Raw genomic sequence first — 19037 nt, forward strand, 5'->3', positions numbered from 1 at the left:
GATCTTCGACAGAGTCCCTGTGTGGCCATAGACAAGTCACAGTTTCCACCTCAGTTTCCCCATCTATAAAATGCAGATAATAGCACTTTCTTATCTCACAATTCTTTTGCAAGGATTAACGCGTTCAAGTTTGTGAGGCACTCTGTAACACTTATTTGGGTTCCTTTGTCATAATATCACTCTCCAGGATGCCCAGACTATCCTGTGCATACAAAAAATTTAAGCTACCCATGCCCTCCTAGGTACTAAGAGAACCACTATTACAGGGTTCAACCCCTTCTACAAAGCAGACAATCAAGAATTTGAGCCACATCAAATTTTTATAGTAAATTAAAGGATCTTGTCACAGGACTTCCCCTCTTATATAATCATAGGACTGGAAGGGACTGTGAGAGGTCATCTAGTCCAGTCCCCTGCACTCATGGCAGGACCAGGTATTATCTAGACCATGCCCGACAGTGTTTGTCTAACCTACTCTTAAAAATCTCCAGTGATGGAGATCCCACAACCTCCCTAGGCAATTTATTCCAGTGCTTAACCATCCTGACAGTTCGGAAGTTTTTCCTAATATCCGACCTAAACTGCCCTTGCTGCAATTTAAGCCCATTGCTTCTTGCCCTATCCTCAGAGGTTAAGAACAATTTTTCTTCCTCCTCCTTATAACCACCTTTTATATACTTGAAAACTGTTATATCCCCCTCAGTCATCTCTTCTCCAGATAAGCATACCCCATTTTTTCAATCTTCTCTCTTAGGTCATGTTTTCTAAACCTTTAATCGTTTTTGTTGCTCTTCCCTAGACTTTCTCTAATCTGTCCGCATCTTTCCTGAAATATGGCACCCAGAACTGGACACAATACTCCAGTTGAAGCAGAATCAGCATGGAGTACAGTGGAAGAATTACTTCTTGTGTCTTGCTTATAACAATCCTGCTAATACATCCCAGAAAGGTGTTCACTTTTTTTGCAACCGTCTTACACTGTTGACTCATTTAGCTTGTGATCCATTATGACCCCCATATCCCTTTCTGCAGTACTTCTTCCTAGGCAGTCATTGCCCATTTTGTATGTGTGCAACTGATTGTTCCTTCCTAAGTGAAGTACTTTGCATTTTTGTCTTTCTTGAATTTCATCCTATTTACTTCAGACCATTTCTCCCGTTTGTCCAGATCATTTTGAATTACAATCCTATCCTCCAAAGCACTTGCAACCCCTCCCAGGTTGGTATCCTCCACAAACTTTATAAGTGTACTCTCTATGCCATTACCTAAATCACTGATGAAGCATCTCTTACAGTAGACTATACAGTGCCTCAGTGCAACAGAAACCAGGGAACTTGGGAAAAATATATAGCCATAGAAAGAGCCAAACCAAAAAGCAATGGTAGGCCAAGTGATGCATGTACACACAAATTAATTCTTTGTCTCCATTACTTAGCCCAATAATCTCCTTCAATTCAACATGAATGTCTGGTTTCCAAGAAGGGTGCATTTCTACTTAGGTACTGCCATACCCCTAAGTCAAAGTCATTAAGAATACAAACCACAGACAAAGTCTTCAGGATTCACATTGAGAATGCTTTGTCCAGCTAACCATTCAGGGTAAGCACAGCTAACATTTACAGCCTGTTGTAAATGGCTGTCAATGAGCCACTGAAGCAGCCATTTCAACTGGCAGTCACAGAGTAGGCTGCTGGTGTTCAACATCCTGCAGAAACAAGGTTAAAAAGGAAGAGTCATTCATTTTATTTACTTATTTCACATCTCTGATATTGTGGTGACAAAGTAGCCGAACACCACTGGCACATACATACAAAGCACCCACCACCATTGTATCTGGATCTTAGGAGATCTATCGGCTGCTGTCAGTAAATGCCATATCAGGAAGTCTTTACTGGACTGAAAAAAATTATTCACCCCTTCCGGAGAGTGAATCTGGGGATTAGTGAGTTAGAACCAGGAAGGGCATGTACCAAAGAATAAAGGGATTCCTTTCAGCAATATCCACTCTTGTCCATGAACAACCACCCCCATTTTAAAAACATACAAGATAGTGAATAAAGTCTCACATGGGTGCCTAATATAGAAAGCATGTCTCACTACCTTCCTTCTCTCAGCGAAGCTTATGTGAAACTCAATAATGGCCCATCTGGCCAGGATTAACTAAATTGATAATTTTTTTTTAAAACAGATTACATGATATTCAGACCTCATCTTCTATAGAGCTATGAATTATATACTCCCATCGAATATCACTAGGTGTGTGGGTCTCAACATTATATAACGTTCTACATGTTTGCTGAAGTTTATACAAGGCCGGGGGGGTCAAAACATGATGCTAGTCAAGCCCCCTGGAAAGATTTGTTTGGCCATTTCTCCTGTTCACTGGCCAAGTTCCAAGATGTTTTGAATTTTTTATATGGGGAATATCATCTGAGGCATTTCGTCTCTTAATTGTCTGAAAACCAGGCTAGATTTTTGAGCAGACAAGTCAACAGCTTTAATTTAGTCTCAGAGGGGCCACAAGAAGCGTTTAATTTTGTAATAAAGGAGTGGGGTACTGCTAAGAGCCACATTAATGACCATAACAGCATCAGTCTGCATGTTGGACCATTAAGGAATATAAAGACTTCCTCTGTGTTCTATTTCAAAGCAGACATGCAAATATTAAAACCTTTTTTTTTAAAAAAATTCCCCCATTCTAAAATGTTTTCAGAACATTCCTCCCTTTACATTTTTAGTATATATTTTACAGCAGAGAAATTTGATACCACCAACCCTGGTAGAATACAGTCCTGATTTGCAACCTGGTTCCATGCATCACAAGGGATTGTCAAACAGAGAAATGCAGATAAAAATTTTCCAACACTAAGTGACAAAGCCAATTATAGACGCCCAGGAAGTCTTGGCTCCTGACATTGTGGGGATAACAAAAGCTAACCCCAGCTTTTTATTCATCAGAGCACTGCTTTAAACACCCAGACCCCGAAGCAAGAGTTCTCATGAACTGCTCTCAAGATGAAAGAGCAAAGGAGTTGGAAAATCACTGCAAGGAAGTATTGTAGTTTATAGTAATTATCTTCAGGAAGAGAAGATATAAATTTTAGCAGGCATTAGATAAACCCTATAGCCATGGATAAAAATTTAATTTTTACATAGAAATTACCACCACTAATGCCTACTTTGTTGTATTGATATTTTGTAACAGAGGTGGAACATATTTAAGCAAAACTGTAGGGAAGTCTATAAGGGACACAATATAGTCTAACTTGTAATAACGAAATATACTTACAGCTCAGTAAAGTGAGTCTGAGCAAAAGCATTTTCTTGGATAGACATTATTGCATTGTTGTTCAAATCTCTGTAAATTAAGCAAGAAGAGTCACAGTGGGAAAACTTCATTTCATATTCTAACTCTGAACAGTTGTGACATTTGCATGTTTGAAGAAGAGACTTGTCTGAGATTGCTCAACAGAAAAAGCTACAAGAACTACAAGACAAAGTACTTACAGATGTTCCAGTGCTTCAAGGCCAGAGAATGCTTTCTTTGTAATTGATTTGATCTGGTTTCCTTGCAAGATTCTGAAAGACAACCCCCCACCCCACAACACAGAAGACTTTAACAGACAAAATATTTTAATACAATATAATGTAGTGTAGCGTCGGCCAATGTGAACAAGGGCTGCTAGGTCTCTCCTTATCTGGATGCAAGTTTCCCATTAGTATGAAGGAGTTCTGCATGCATACCAGTGACACCCCCTCCCAAGAACATGGTAACTGCTTTTCCAAAAAGATTTTAAAATAAAGTCAAATATTCTGACAAGAACCTGCTGAAGTGAACCAAAGGGCACTAACTAGTAGCCCTTTCAAAGGATGAAAGCTTTTACCTGAAAATCTACTGGCACTTAAAACTTTCCTTAGGTATAGCCCAGACAGTAATTTTAGAAAGCATAACAGACTTCAGGTCTCAAATCATGTTTTCTGAAATGATACTGGAAGTGATTTTATCCTACAAGTACTTCCATCATTCTCAATACTAGATCAGAGACATCCACTCCTGAACACTATTGCCAAGCAAGAGTTCAATTTCCTAGCCTTAGTCTAAGTTACTTAGTACAGGGACTATACTGAATACAAATGCTCTTAACAGAAAAGGCTTTTCTCAGACTTAATTATATTTGTGTTCATACTATGCACCATTAAAAATATTTCTGGCTTCACTTCTATTCTAATGCCTTGGAAAGAGGTCACTTCCAAGGCTTGTAATACATACAATTTGTTGAGTCTGCTGAGACCTGCAAAGGCTTCATTCGAATCTTCTATGGCCCAAGAGATCTCGTTGTTCCGCAAATCTCTGCAAGAGTAGAAAGGCCTCATTTACATGCCTGGGAAAAATTATATTCATCATTGCTAGTTACTAATGACTGGGGATACAGAATTTCTGTGCGTTTAAGTAGTACTGTGCTACTGCATAGTACCTTCCAAAAGATTCTTAAAGTGCTTTACAAACACTGAGCCTCAACATCCCTGTAGAAAGCTAAACACCCCATTATACAGATGGGGAAACTCAAAAGGTTCAAGGTGGGTAAGTGAATTGCCTGAAGTCACAGCATCACTGGCTGAATCACAAAGAAAACCAAGGTTTCAGAGTAGCAGCCGTGTTAGTCTGTATTTGCAAAAAGAAAAGGAGTACTTAATTTGTTAGTCTCTAAGATGCCACAAGTACTCATAGAATCATAGAATATCAGGGTTGGAAGGGACCTCAGGAGGTCATCTAGTCCAACCCCCTGCTCAAAGCAGGACCAATCCCCAATTTTTGCCCCAGATCCCTAAATGGCCCCCTCAAGGATTGAACTCACAACCCTGGGTTTAGCAGGCCAATGCTCAAACCACTGAGCTATCCCTCCTCCTTTTTTCTTTTTTTTTTAAAAGAAAACCAAGAAGCTCTGAGGTACAGTCTCTCAACTGGCTATTAGGTAAAGACCAATAGTCTGGCTAGTGATCACCATGTGACATTGACTATTTACTAGAAACTGGAAGGGGCTCCTGAAGTGAGTTGGTTTGTGTAAGTGAATTAAGCAATATGTTCATAGTGTTAATCTTCCAAGTGACAGGCTTGTGATAACATTAGCATATTAAAAGATTACATACAGGTTGTAAGCGTAGGGCTGCCAAGCATGAAGTAGTAGATTTGCAATACAGTGCCGTGTTCTGCTCACAAATCTTGTTACCAGCTAATGGGATTTTTGCTTGACCCTGGCACAGCACTTCTGCCCTTACAACTTAGTCTGCTGTTCTATACTAAAGCCAATACAGCACTCCCTGGTTCAGGAGGGATTATTAAATGATTCACTGAGGGGTGGGGGGAGGATAATAGATTCAGTAAAGTTCCTTTTAAACTAAAAGTCATAGATTTACCTAGAATTTTTCCTTTAGAGAGAGACTTCTCATCTGCCTTTTAATATGGCAGCATATAAAGGTATTTGCAGATATACCACTGAGTTGTGAGGGAGAAATATTAATGCAAAACAATTGATGTTTCATTAAAATATAAACATTTATCAGTCCGACAGCGCTCATGTGCAATAGATCAACTGCCATAAGAACACTAAATAAAATTAAGAACAATAGTGAATAGGCCTCATTTAATATAAAAAAAATATTTCTTTTGCTGTATTTATGGTGAAACAGAACCATTTTTAGCATTGCTTAGAATGGAAGTTTTACTTTATAGACGTTAATATACTGAAACAGACCAAAAGTCTACCTAGTCCAGTATTTTGCCCGTGGCAGTAGCCATTCTTATTCATTTTGTAATACTGAAGTAATTGGTTCAGCACCTGCAGAAACACGTTCCACAAGTATGAACCATCTATTAACTTTCCCTTTTAATCCACTTTAAACTTAACTTTAATTCAGGATGCCCAGAATTCCACCATTACTAACGAAGAGCTAGACTGTGCAACTTTACTTACGCTGACGAGTGCTGCTGCACACAACAGACCCACCAACTGCAATGGGTAGCAGGGCTCACCACTAGGAACAAAGACTGCATAATCTAGACCCAAAATAATTTTGATGCTAAATTAGAGAATTTCCCTTTGAAGACTTGTTTAGGGGTAGGCAACATATACATCCCTAAAGTGAGGTTCTAATCAGAAAGTTGTACCAAGTAAGTGACACTGTGGTTACATGGGAATAAATGTAGCACAACACAGTAGTAGAAATACTTACTTCTGGAATACTCTCTAGGTTAGCTGAGTTTACAGCTTTGGATGGTTAATGCCCAGTCAGACATAATATTATAAAGTAAACAAGGTGATAAGATTTAAGACTTTGGAACTTTTGTTCTGTTTTTAGATATAATCTGATTTCTATTTTGCACATATTCTTAATCCATTGAATTTATAACCCATATATCATCTGCAGTTTGTGTGTGGTTACCTTACAAGTTTACTATTTTTAGAAGAAGCATTTAAGAGATTAGGGTACAAAGAATAATACTTAAGTCAATCTTAACACTAACACACTGGATAGATGGAGGACTAACAATGGAAATTATTTTAACTATTAAATTGTGTCTTGGTGACCATATACCTGTGCTATTTGGACCAATTTGGTGTTTTGTTTTTGTTGGTAAAGCATCAAGAGGGAAGGGAGAGGGGAAATAGAACTTCATTGTATGAGCTGATAGAATTTGCTCCTCATGCTCGGTGAGGCATGAATGTTCAGAGCCTTGTTAATCACCATTGCTCCCTTGTCCGCGACATTCCTGACCCTGAACCAAATGGCCTGCCTGTTAACTGTTTGACGCCCCTTAAAAACCCAACAAAACCTACTAATTAATCTGCTCTTGTTCTTTTTCATGCTACTCTAAATTTAAGAGATTAGTTTTAATTGTTTCATTAAAAGGTTGCATTAAGGTTAACAGAATATGACTGCTTACATAAGTGTCCAGTGATTTCACCTAAATAGGCGCTTTCTTAATGAACTGACAGAAGAGTTATAAACTTGCACACTTTTCCAACTAATTTTGTGTGGAACCATTAGAAGTGTTCAGCTTTGAGGATGTTTTTAGCAAGAACCAGGATTGAATCCTTTTTGCTGGATAAATCCAGCCATAGTTACATGTATTAATGAAGCTCTTAAAATACGTGCAGTTATACCTTAGAACAGAGGTGGCAAATCTTTCTGCACTGTTATGTTATATATGCATTGTGAAGTGAGCATATGTGGAGGGCAGAAAAGGGGGAAGGCTTAAACAGTAATTTTTATGGCTTACATGTTTACTCCCATGGTACCCAGTCACTGTGAACTGAGTAAGTTACAGGCAACATTTGGGCCCAAGTTGACAAGGCATCCTCACATCTGATACTTGTGTTGACTTACTGAATGAAAAGGAAAAGGAGGACTTGTGGCACCTTAGAGGCTACAAATTTACTACAGCATTAGCTTTTGTGCACTACAGCTCACTGCATCGGTTACATCCGATGAAGTGAGCTGTAGCTCACGAAAGCTTATGCTCTAATAAATTGGTTAGTCTCTAAGGTGCCACAAGTCCTCCTGTTCTTTCTGCGGATACAGACCAACACGGCTGCTACTCTGAGACCTGAATGAAAAGGGTGATTAGACCACCTCCAGTGGCCCCGGCCGGGAGGTAGCGTTTCCAGAGCAGGTTTTCGAGCACTCTGGTCAGATGGTGTGCACTGACTCTTGCTGTTGGTTAACAGGATATTCTCCAGGGCTAACAAGCTGCTGCCTGCCACCAGCACTAAAAAGTCAGTGTTTTTTTTTTGTTTTGTTTTTTTAAAAGCTTAAGTCTCTGGGCAGCAATTACTCGTACAGACAAACAGCTCCCTCAATCCTCCCATCCCTTCAAAGGCAAGATGGCAGCACAGCAGGGACTAAGGCTCCTATTGAAGGCTTTACAGGCTCACACGGTCAGTAGCAATCATAGCCCTTGCTTTACAACTAAGGAAGCTAGCAGAAGTAAACAGGAGTTTTTAAATTGGAACCTTTCTGCACTTACAGAGTTTGAAGATTTGACAGCCATTTAAAGACACCATCGGCAATGTGAATGATTCTGTTGTCACCCAGATTTAATTTCTCCAATAAGCCAAGTCCCACGAAGGCAGACTCATCCAGGCGGGTCAACTGGTTGTATGACAAGTCTCTGGAAACATTAAGTGTACACAGTAAGGGAAGACACAAGAGAGACTTACTGAAGGCAAGAATATCAGACGATGAGGTCACCAGAAATCAAGACTCCCTGTTCAGATTTATTTTCACTTAAACATTCTATTAGAATGTTTTGACAAAGGCCGAGCAAAAAGAGATGCAGCATTTTGTATGGATGTTCTAGCCAATCTGTTCTTGGTAACATCATGAAATCCCCACTGAAATGCAGCCCAGCACTTACAGTTCAGAAAGTCTTTGGCAGAATTCCCATGCATCTGGACTGATCCTGTTAATGGCATTTTGGCTAACGTAGAGTTGTCGCAACGTTCGCAAGCCATACAACCAGCCCTTGTTTATTTCTGTCAGGTTATTATGTTCCAGTTCTCTAAAGATTTAGAGAAGAAAATGTTTTCTAAGTAGACATTCAATGAGGAACACATTTTTACAGCACTTCCCATCAGTTGATCTTAGTGATTTGCTAACATTAAGCCTTGTAGAATGCATGTGCGATAGACAAGATTATACCCTTGTTATAGAGGCCAGAGGAGTAAATGGATGCCCACAAAAAGGGTAAATGACTGCCCACCGTCACAGTGAACCAGTGGTGGAGTCAGAATCCTGGCTTCTATCCTTAACTCAAAATTCTCTGTTCTATCCACTAGAACATACGGCCTCTTGTTTTAAATCAACTCTATTAAAATCTCTTGGTAGCACTGCTTAGGTCATCCAAACACTCATATACCTTCTGTGTCATCCAAACACTCAGACACTTAAAAGTCAAGACCTTATAGTTAAGCCACTAACACAAAGCAAGTCCAGGATTATTAGCACTCTCACTTGTACCTAGGTATTGTAAGAGACTCCAGGTCGCTCCCCTGGCCCTCCCCCGTCCTCACTCCCGTAACATGCTATGGGAACACATTTTTAATGAAGTAGTTTGCACAATTTCATTTCTTAGTTCTGCATATGATGGCAAGAGTAGTAAAACTGAGTGAGTCTGAACTTGAGATTCCCTTGGAAAGTTTCTGGGAGACTTCCCAATGGACACTGAACTTACGGGGACACCAAGCTTTAATATCAATCATACCTTAGTTGGAAGGCAGTCCTGTCTGTAATGCCATCAGATACCCAATCAGAAATGATGGTTTCATTTCTATATTCTTTGGAGAACAATGGTTCAGGGATAGGTTGGGAAGGCAACATGCATACCTAATCATAGCTTTGACACAGCACCAATAGCTGGGGCCACAGTAACAGGTTGAGGCTGTCAGGTTTGATATGTAACTGCCATAAGGATACAGTTTACTCAATAGCTGTGCATTACAGTGAAAAGACTGGAGAAATCTTAATATGGAAACAGATTCCATCAATGGAGTAGCGAGAGCGTGACACTTTCTGAATCACCTTGGTGGATGGAGCTAAGCTGGTAGAAAGGAGAGAGACAGTAATATCTTTATTCCTCTTTGGAGTTACCATGAAAGACGTGAAGCCGTAAGCTTCCCCAAGGAAGAACAGAAATGCAAACATTTTCTGTACTTCTCATCAACTATTCCAGTGAAGCCTGGCATCATGAGAGGCACAGTGAGGACCCACTTTCCCCGTTGGTGCCTGAAGAGGATATCTAACAAAATGCCATGAGCAGCCATACTTACAGTTCTTCCATATTATCCAATCCAAAGAATGCTCCATCCATTAGTTTGCTAATCCCATTGCGCTGCATTTTTAATGATTTTAAGGATTCCAGACCCTGGAATGTAAGACTTTCCACTATTTTAATCCGGTTCCTTTTAAGTTCCCTTAAATAAAATAAGTTAGCCATAAGTGTTTAGATATCTTTCACTAAGAACACATTCTCAAGCAAATGATACAATTTTAAACATGGTTCATGGAGTTTAAGGGACATCACTTACAGGAATTGCACATGAGGCAATTTGAAGATCTTTGGTGGAATCATACTAATTCTGTTTCTGTTTAGTTTCACCACCACTAGAGAACTGGACAAATTATCAAAGCAGCCTGCTTCTAGGGTAGTTATTCTGTTGTTACTCAGATTCCTAAGAAAGGAGGAGAAAAGATTTTCTCAACATGGAACATTCTACTTTAAAATTGCATAAGAATGTCAAACTAATATTTGTATTAGAATTAATTTCTTATAAAGTTATTTGGTCTCATCAAGTCTCCAGTTTCAGGAATTCAAGTTCTGGTTTCATAGGTGAACCTATTTAATCCCAAAAGGACAACAGGCAAGAGCAGGCATGACAAAGACAATCAAATGACCTGGCCAAGATCAGCAAAAACTAGGGTACACAAGGAAGTAACCCAACGCTGGCTGTCAGACACAGGCATGTTAGTGTAGGAAACAGTCACTGCTAGTGTAGATGGGACAAAACCCTTTTCAACACAACCTGAGAAAGCATGATTATGACTAGGTACCATTGTGTGTTAAGTCATTTTGTCCCATCTACATTATCAGTTGTACTATTCAGAGGGACACATTGCTGTATGTAATAGGTCAGTACCCTACTATAGATGGGACCTTTCAGTGTAAGGCTCTTTGAGGCAAGGGATCGTGATTCCTATCAGTATGTAAAGTACAAACACGTTTATAACATTGCCTACATAAGCAGCACATGGCTAGTCAACAATTCAGCCTGGGTGGGGAAAAAGAATCCTTCTACTCTCAACCCCTGCCACTGGTTCTCATCTTTTTTTACAGCGGGGGAAAAAGGTGATGTTAGGTTGTACTAAAACTATGCACTTTTAGCACACTACAGATCAGTTACCTCATTATACTTACAGGTACTTCAACTGCATTCGTGGGAACGAAGAAGCTTTAATTTCTGATATGAGGTTAGAGCTAAGGTCTAGGTTCTCCAACGAAAGGTAGAGTTGGAGCTGCTCAGCATTTATCTCTGGAATTGTATTGTGAACTCTGCAAACAAAAGAAACAGCAACGTGAGGACGATCACCAGGCCATCACTAGGGGTGAGCACCACAGCTAGCTATACTGGGGGTCCAAGGGTTAGGGTTAATAACCCACGTCCGAGTTAAAAAGAAATTAACGTACTGTTCTGGGTGTTAAGATCGATAAAACCTTATTTCAGGTCCTGGCAATGTTGGAAGTCCCCTTCCCACAACCATCTTGACAGTAAAGGTGGTTTTTCCAACAGTCAGATTTTAGCCCCTGGGGGGCTGGAAGTAAGCGGTTTCCTGTGTGAGTCCTTGAGTCTGGAACAGACACCCTCCCCCTTCAGCCCTCCCTCTTCAAAGCGCCTCAGGGCTGTTTATAAGAGTGCATGGCAGAAATCCCCCACTTTCTGCTCTCCCCACCCCCACCCCGCACTCCCAGTAGCTTGCATTCACTGGTGAGTTACAGTTACCTTTTGGTCAACTGTGTTACTAATGTCTTTTGTGGGGATGTGTGCTTTAAAAAAAAATAAAAAAAAGTGCTGTACATCTGCCTTGAAGCATTTTAAACAAAAAGATATTTAAACAAGTTTAGCTTTTAAAAAATTAGCTGCTTTCAATTCCTGTGAGACAATCTTTTTCACTTGCTTATAAGAGAAAGCAATTTTTTCAAGTCTTTAAATATTTACTTACAATGAGAGAACAGTAATATTAGAAGTTGGTTCTCCAAAGTAGGGAATTTCACTTAGCTCATTGTAATTCATCTTCCTGAAAAAGAGATTTCTTTACTGAGACTTCAAAAAGGGAAAAGCCATTCTAAACAGCTGAATAACTTAAACATTTCTCTTGATACTATAACGTTGTGAACATTTTATCTACATTAATGACATTTTGCAGTGGACAGTGCTGGTAGACTCCCTAAAAGCTAGTTTAGTAACAAAAGTTTGGAAGATTCAGCAATCCAAAACACAGAACTGCTTTAGGTAGTTAAATTAATGTTATGGCAACTAAAAATTAGCTACATTCAAAACAAAGTGATGCCCTGTTTCTAATTTAAAATAATGGAATGAGTACTAGATTTCTATGCTTCCTGCTGAAATGTGGTTCTGAGGGTTGAATATATCTCTGCCTTACATGTACTGTGCTACTAAAATAGGACTGTCAATTTCTGCTACCTTGATTCAGATATTTTTAGTAATTCAGACAATCCTGATGTGCCTTAGGAGTCAGAGCTTAGAAATTGACAAGTTAAAATCCTAAATATGAACATGTAAGAACTCTGCAACAAAATGTTTAAAATAAACAATGATAACTTAAATTAACTTACACTTCTTGCAGTGTGTGAATAGACAAACCAATACTCCAGTTAGAGGACTGTAAGTGATTATGACTTAAATCCCTGGAGAATAAAGAGAAATAAGAGATTATTCTATAGTCTGAACCCAAGTAGTTGTGTACTCTACATTACAAGTTGTTTCATCTAAAATTCACAAGCATTTCAAATCCATTTTCATAGTTTTTGGAACATATTAGTCATATTACACCAAACAATAAAAAAGGTTTCCTCAAGCTTACTATATTAATTACTTGGGAAAATCTAGCTCTTTATGCCACTAATGGACTACCTCTGTTTAAAAAAAAAAAAAAAAATGGGTTGACAGGTGAAGAGATCATATGAAATATTTGCTATGAGCACTTTTTGGAAGTTTAATGGCAGTTTTCCAAAGCTCACTAGGAAAGGCTCCCCACACCTTCGAAAGATGTATTGACAACACCCTTTTAAAATTCCAGCAATGCCTCTGAGAAGGTTTTTGCAGTAGTGACCCTGTTTTCTCACCCTCCCCAAGGGTAAAACCCTTGACAGATACATATATCTTAGCAGTTAAGGAGAGTTATTTTAAAGAACAATCCCTGCACAAAGAGCACATAAGCAGGAGTCAAACAAGAGGTAGGAAAAAAGGAACTAGGGCACACTCAGAAGCACTTTTTAGCTCCAGTTTGTTTTTGTTTACAGAGGACACTAATGATGAAAAGGGAGGACAAATGGAACAGTAGGAAGGGAATGTAAGAGTTTGGTAGATAAAGAGACAGGAAAAATTAAGTCTTATCCCAATTCACCTCACATTTTGTAAAATGCTCTGCTTTTGTCTCAGACCTAACACGTCAATTGTTATACAATGGGGCCTACAAACCCAAACTGACATTGCAGCCTCATCATGCGGGACATTGTACAAGCATATAGTAAGACTGTAAGCTCGCAGGGACTATCTATTTTGAGGCTGAAGAAACTTACAACGGTTACCAAAATCATGCTGACAAAAGAAATGTGGTTCTAGCCTTAACTATGGAGAGAGAGAACGTTCACTCCATAATAAGGTTGTATTAAAATATTTTTTTTAAAATCCATCTCATTAATGCATTTTGGCTTCTATCCAGGGCAAAGATGAAACCCAGGTGGCTTGTGCTGACAGCCCAAACACGGTATATTAGAACAGGACTGGCAACAGCAGCAATTTTGTGAAACAGTAAAGATAACAGAAATGGGTAACGGTTTATCTCACCCTAGCAAGCACATCAGTGACATATGCCTACATGTTTCAACAATGTCTTTACTAAAATAGAAAGTTCTGTTTCACTTAGCTTGAGTGACACCTGCCTATCAGGGAAGTATTGGATACTTTCACCCTGAACTTTCATTATAGCTTTACCATGATACAGTTAAATTAAGGTGGTATCAGCAATAGCAGCTCTCCTTTTGTGGAGCTCCTCTGATATAACACACACAGTCACACTTTAAGTGATTAACAGAGGCTACAGATATATTACAGACATAGGCTGTATGAGTTATAAGCACATCAGCAAGAGGTGGCGCATATGGTTATAAGCAATTTGATCTATGGAACAAGCAACTGCTTAGTTTATAAATGGTGGTCTAATGGCTATTTCTAAACAGAACCTTAAAGTGCAATCACACATTCCATGCTTAAATTAGGCTTGCACATTAGTAGCTAAGAGTGGGTTTTGTTTTTGTTTAAAGAGAAAGGATGATTCTCTTTATAAAATACCAAATTTGAATGTAAAATGATTTTCACCATTAAAGTGAATTCCATGATTTCACAGTCCTTTAGCATTTTAACAACTTTCCGGTTTGAGTGAACTCACATCTGAAAACTCATTTGTTAACTTTTCCCTACATCACAGAAGATAGTTGTCGTGGTCACTAACCTTATTTCCGTCAATAAAGAGAGATGGGATAAACACCGGATGGGATCTTAAAATCCTTATTGGATTCCCCAGAAAGAACTTCTGTGCTTAATTTTATGCTAGAATCTGGGAACAATTTTTATGCTTCAACAGTGAATGGGACACACTAAGATGCGTGTAAGAGATGCATGCACTTGCTTGAAAACCTGGTTCTCTCTCAACTCAGAATTTAGTTGAAGACAAAAAAAGGCATTATCTGAAATTATGCAGCTTTTTTTGAATGATTGAGACTGCTGCATCCAAAGACAACAGCTGGCCTTAAATCATATGGGTACCTGCTAGAGAATGGGGAGGGCAGGGCATGGTGCACACAATGTCACTAAACACTTAACCGTAAAACAAGCACATATCACATTATATAGAAATATTAGCAAGTGTGGGGGACGTCAGAAAGACTGATAAGTGCACTCAAGCAAATGGATTTTTCTGGCGTGCAAGCTTGTCAGAACTTCCTACACTCAAGCTAAAACAAGTGCAAATAAGTTCCAGTTGCCACACATGGAAAAACTGACCACATTTTTGCAGACTGATCAATCACATAGTGATCTTTACCATTACTTCACTTCAATTTTCTCATGAACAGAGAGTGAAAATGCCATAATCATTGAATCAGGAGGGGCCACAGCAGTTACAGAATAATTTACTTATTCTAAAAGGATAGCCTCTCTCTCAAAACTGATGTTTACTGGCTGTTTGTGCTCTGACCATCAACATCACATCCCCTGTGGACTAAAAACTTCCCCAATTGTTTGCTAATTCAGGAAGCCAAATGTGCCAGAGGACTAGAGATACAATAGATAGTCTAGCTGAGTATCCTGAGAGTGGCCAGTCCCAGCTGCTTCAAAAGAAATTTCAAGGAACACCATAAATGAGAATTATGAATAACTGACTCACATGGGACATTACATCCCAAATCCAGGTGCACAGTGGCTGTAACCTGAACCATGATGGTGTACATCTCTTACAATGTTTGTACTCCTATCTAGTGTAGCCGTGGATGTTTCATGCCAAATTTTTTTAATCCTGCTAAATTCGTGGCCACGACACCTTGTAGTCATGAGTTCCATGTGCCCGAACTCACCACACAGATCTCAGCACCCTTATTTAAGCTTCTAAGTATGCTTAACCTGCCATAGCTGTCTCAGGCATCTTCCTCTTCAAGAGCTCCTACAATGTAATCAATATCCCTGATGAATTTAGTCCTTGTAACAACACTAGATTGTTGCAACATAGACACTAAGTTACTAATGAATCTTAATTTCTTTCACCACTCCAACCTCTAGAAACCCTGATGCTATTCGAGTATTAATAGAGTGAAGAAAAATGGATTTTAGTGTTAAGAAATCAACTCCTAATCATGCTAAATCATCTATAGTGACACAGGTGTAAAAAAAATGACTTCTAAAAATTCTAGATATCATGCAGTCAGACATGCTGTTAATGTCGCTCTTTAGTATCACTGGGATGCAAATAATTTAGATAAGGCATGCAGAAATCCAAACAGGTTTGTGAACGAGAATTTGGTGCTTCAAAAAAATTCAGAGGTACCCTCAGAAATAGATGAACAATACAAGTGACATTTTTCTCCTTCTGCAGAGCCAGTGAAGATGAAATACAGGTGAAATCCTGTCCACATGGAAACCAGTAGAAAGACTCCCCGTCAACTTCCATGGGGCCAGGATTTCACTCTTCATTTGTAAGAGAATTATAGAGAACACATCTGTATCCAGCATTTTGTAGCATTACTTGAATACTAACTGAAATGCCAGTGGCTCCTGTAAGAGAACTCTCCTTTGCAGAATTGTTTTCACATGGAGTTTCTGCAACACATGTTGCTTGTCAATAGTAAGAGTGAAGCCACCACCATTTAGACCTTTTCTTTTAAAAAAAATTTAAGCAGCAAAATATTAAGAACTAGATGAACTGCCTTTTCTTCCATCTGATTTGTATGGAGTGCAACTCTCTCTGGCACTAACAGGTATGCTCATCACAACAGTGCTAAAAACAACACAGCAGATGAATTACAAACATTTTGATCATGGCAATTACACATACAATGGAAGAACGGCAGAAAGCAGACAAATTCAGTCCTGTAGGTTTATCCACTCATTAACCTTGTACTCATAGGGTGAAATCCTACTTTTCAAATCCAGTCAAGAAATTAAGAATAGTCTGGAAATTGGATGGTTTGAGCAACTGATACTGGGTTAGAACCTGTTGCTCAATTCCAGCACAGGTCTGTGGTCACCTAGAGCTTTATGAAACGTGTTCAGTGTCTGAAAGAGGTCTTGTGGCTTCAGTCTGCTTCCAGACAAGCAGAGTTCACACACAAAAGCCACCACTTGAGTGGCCATCAAAGACAAGGAACCAGGAATTGTCTAGGTCATGGGAAACTGAACAAGTCTTGTCCCTTAATTTCAGGCATATTTTAGCAGTCATTACCATTAGTTTCTGAAGTCAGAGATTATGTTTAATGTCATTTGAAATCTGTGCCTCTACACTTTCAGAGAGGACATAACTACAGCACTGGTTCATAGTGCTAACAGCCGGAGATAGTGACTGGCACAAATGATAATCAGAAAGATGTGAAAAAGATCCTACACCTTGGAAGCACATTATTTTACAGCAGAGTTTAAAATTTACTCTTTGGGCTACTGGTGTGTAGAGAGCTGCCTGCTCACATGTTGCTACCTCTGCATTTCCATGCTGTAACTAATATTAGTAATAAATAACTTTCTAATATCACCTTTCCATGTCAGCAATTGTTGTAGTTGCTCTAGAGAAGTTTTTCAGTCTTAAGTAGGATGGGAAGAGGGAGATCACCACAACATAATCTCTGTATTAGAAAGAGGGCTACTTTATGAAGCAGTTTGAGTACACGTGTCCTGATGGTTTACTTCAAGTCTTACTGGTTCCTCAAACTAGCAGTGCTTTCTTGGCACTGACAGAACTGGAGCAAGCTCCAGACCTTGTATTTTTTTGTTCTCTGGGGGATTCATGTGTTACCATGGGAATGTATGCTAATTTCAGTTAAAAGCTACTCTGAAGCTGAGACTCTGTTAGATCAGTACATGGCATATCTAATACTGTGCTGCAGCTAAATAAAATCCCCCTCCGCCCCCCCCAAAAAACCCCAACCCAAACCCACAACACAGTTTCTGTACTCATCTTACACCGTACCTACAAGCGTGAGAAATTCTAGGAAAGCCACAGTCCAAAGGAAGCTGACTAATTCCTAGTGACTTAAGAAATGAAAAATTAGGATTGTCGCCCTAAGCCCACCGCATTCTAAAAATACAGATCTTTATTCTGCACTTGAGGAAACCTGTGCTGTAAGGAGCATAACCTATAGTTACCAAAGACTAATGGATAAGGAAAGTAGAAACCAAATTTCTGGTCTCATAGGAACCAGCTTACATTTCCATTGAGCTCCTGGCTGCAGATTCAGTATCCTTGTTCTTTTAACATAGACTATTTCACTTATTTTCAACCTTTGCCATTGGACCATTGAATTCTCCCAGTCTTGGACAAATATGCCAATCTACAGCAGATTTTTTTTGCTTTCCCATCAGGAACCATCAACAAAATCCCTTATATTCAGGAGATGTGAAAAGAGTAAAAAGCCCCTGAGATGGAACAAAAAACCTAGCCAGGTATAATCCAGTGTATCAATCTTGTGGTCCAAGAGTCCAAGGTACTTCCTGAGCTTTCAATGCCAGGATGCAGTGGATTAATCATTTAGAGTAAGCCAGTTCAAAATGAACATGGGCACTGCAGAATGGCCTGGTTAATTAATAGCCACAACTTGCAAGCAAGCTAGAACAGTTCATGAAATAACCAGGCATTGAGAAAAAGCATCTAGGAAAGCATCAATGTGGATTTACCCTGCTTGGCTAGGCTGGAAAACTCTAGCCTTTCTATAGATTTGTGTAGTTCATCAGTGACTAAATATGTGAACAGAGACTTCTCACCTACTGTTATGCTATCAATGATACTAGCTTGAATCATTCCTCACTTCATTAAACTCTCTTAATTTTTATATTTGATGAAACTAATTAAATGAATCCTGGAGTGCCAAAGCAGGAAAGTTTATGCTCATAAAGTTATAAAATTTAAGGTAATGACATATTCAAATGTTTAGAATAACTATATTCCAGCAAATAATTCAGAAGATATTGACTGCAGGAATATGTTGGGCCTTGCAGCAGGACAATAAACTTGCATTATAATGGGCAGAGGAGATTAATTACAGCATAACAGCAAATAGTTTATCACCTTGATTATTAATATATAATCTGACCCTCAACAAAGCCCATAGTTTAACTAGTCAAATTCTAATGTCTGATTTGTCTACCAAATGATATTATGCTGAAGCCTCTCTCATTAAGATTACTGTGAAGATATAAATGTAAAGTTCTAAAGCAAGGTGTTTTATTAAGAAGGAGATCCAAATTGCAAAACAGGTTTTCACTGACAAGATACTGAAGTAAGACTACCTGCTTTTTCAAGAACTTTTGCATTTGGTGCATTAGAGCATAATTTTGGACACTGTTTATAACTAGTCACCAACTATTGCTTATGCCATTCATTTTCAAACGGATCATTTGGTTTTTCTAACATTTTACATTTAGTGATCAAACAAGTCTGACTTTCCAAACAAGGGGACAAATTATTCAGTCACACAGGTAAGA

At 39.0% G+C, this 19037-nt stretch overlaps 1 protein-coding gene across 3 annotated transcripts in view; it reads right to left on the reverse strand.

Annotated features, from left to right (window-relative positions):
• Nucleotides 1–19037, reverse strand: part of LRIG2 (leucine rich repeats and immunoglobulin like domains 2) — a 143779-nt gene that overhangs the window by 117219 nt on the left and 7523 nt on the right. For all 3 annotated transcript variants that reach the window (XR_007353467.2, XR_007353466.2, XM_048826817.2), the window contains exons 2-12: nucleotides 12410–12481; nucleotides 11776–11850; nucleotides 10973–11107; nucleotides 10086–10229; nucleotides 9828–9971; nucleotides 8417–8560; nucleotides 8027–8170; nucleotides 4271–4351; nucleotides 3508–3579; nucleotides 3290–3358; nucleotides 1542–1705 (exon numbers count right to left, since the gene is read on the reverse strand). Coding sequence is in view for 1 of the 3 variants with exons in the window: in XM_048826817.2 (XP_048682774.2) it covers nucleotides 1542–1705; nucleotides 3290–3358; nucleotides 3508–3579; nucleotides 4271–4351; nucleotides 8027–8170; nucleotides 8417–8560; nucleotides 9828–9971; nucleotides 10086–10229; nucleotides 10973–11107; nucleotides 11776–11846 (1168 nt within the window). In the remaining 2 variants the exon portion in view is untranslated. The remainder of the gene's footprint in view (nucleotides 1–1541; nucleotides 1706–3289; nucleotides 3359–3507; nucleotides 3580–4270; nucleotides 4352–8026; nucleotides 8171–8416; nucleotides 8561–9827; nucleotides 9972–10085; nucleotides 10230–10972; nucleotides 11108–11775; nucleotides 11851–12409; nucleotides 12482–19037) is intronic.

The sequence above is a fragment of the Caretta caretta genome, chromosome 21 (assembly GCF_965140235.1).
Source record: "Caretta caretta isolate rCarCar2 chromosome 21, rCarCar1.hap1, whole genome shotgun sequence".
NCBI classification, from domain to species: Eukaryota; Metazoa; Chordata; order Testudines; family Cheloniidae; genus Caretta; species Caretta caretta.